Below are 951 nucleotides of genomic sequence, written 5' to 3'. Positions count from 1 at the left end.
CTTGTAGACAGTGACAAGCCTCCGCAGTCTGGCTGTGAGGGCAGATGAGACAGGCCAGCAGGATTTGTCTGAGTCGGAGCCATCCTGGGCTTCAAACATCAGCAAGGACATTAGTATTCAATGCACACTCAAAGCCACAGGTTCCCGCGTCCCTCCGGCCGGCTCTGCGAGCTCCCTCCTGCCTTCCCCCTCTTACGGGGGGACACCAGGGATCACAGCCATGAGTGGGGGGCTGTGGTGACCATCCCTGGGCCTCTGCACCCCAAAAGCTGCTGGTTCACAGCCTCACCATGTCTGAGCTTCCTTCAGAGAGAGCCCAGAGGCAGAGATGGGGGTAGGAATGATGACTCCAGGCCTGGCCATGCACGGGAGAGGAGTGCAGCTACGCACTCAGCAGCAGGGCCCCCTGCCACCACTGCCCACTGCAGAGACCTTGCACACTCACCTCATGCAGGCAACTGCATGGACAAGGGCAGGCTAATGGCTTCTAGTCACCCCTGGCTGGCTTTGGCTGGAAACACTTTTTTGGAACCCTGGCTGCCCTGCCAGGGCCCATCCCTGGGTCACACTGACTCTGCATGGGAGGGTCCCTGACAGGAGCCTGCCCACGTTAAGCTACCCCACCCACTGACACCGAGCAGCGCGTCCTCCCAGCCCAGCAGCACGTCCCCCCAACCCCAACAAGCAGCGCCTGCCTTGGGCTCCGGCTCCGGCTGTGCCGTGCCAGCTCCCGGGAAGCCACGCACCACACTGTGGGAGATACGGACTCCCCTGCCGCTGGCTCGTCCCGCTTCTCGCTGCCTTCGCCCGCCCCAGCAGCCACAATGTCCTGCAGAAGGAAACTGTCAGAGAGGGCTCTCCAGCCCCACAGAACCCCCCATACCGCAGCCCACCCGGCCCTGGCAGGACACGGGGTGGCAGGACGGGCAGGGCGTGTGTCCTGTGCCCTTG

At 63.4% G+C, this 951-nt stretch overlaps 1 protein-coding gene across 1 annotated transcript in view; it reads right to left on the bottom strand.

The window, feature by feature from the left end:
• LOC104466162 (chromodomain-helicase-DNA-binding protein 6-like) overlaps positions 1 to 951 on the bottom strand; it is a gene marked incomplete at its 5' end in the record, with an annotated part of 47,342 nt that overhangs the window by 14,462 nt on the left and 31,929 nt on the right. Inside the window, 2 exon segments of the mRNA XM_010079501.1 lie at positions 1 to 84; positions 764 to 829. Coding sequence (XP_010077803.1) covers positions 1 to 84; positions 764 to 829 — 150 coding nt within the window.

Source organism: Pterocles gutturalis, unplaced genomic scaffold, assembly GCF_000699245.1.
Source record: "Pterocles gutturalis isolate BGI_N339 unplaced genomic scaffold, ASM69924v1 scaffold6754, whole genome shotgun sequence".
NCBI lineage: Eukaryota > Metazoa > Chordata > Aves > Pterocliformes > Pteroclidae > Pterocles > Pterocles gutturalis.
The sequence above is the reverse complement of the archived record's forward strand: the minus strand, read 5'-3'. Positions and strand labels throughout refer to the sequence as shown.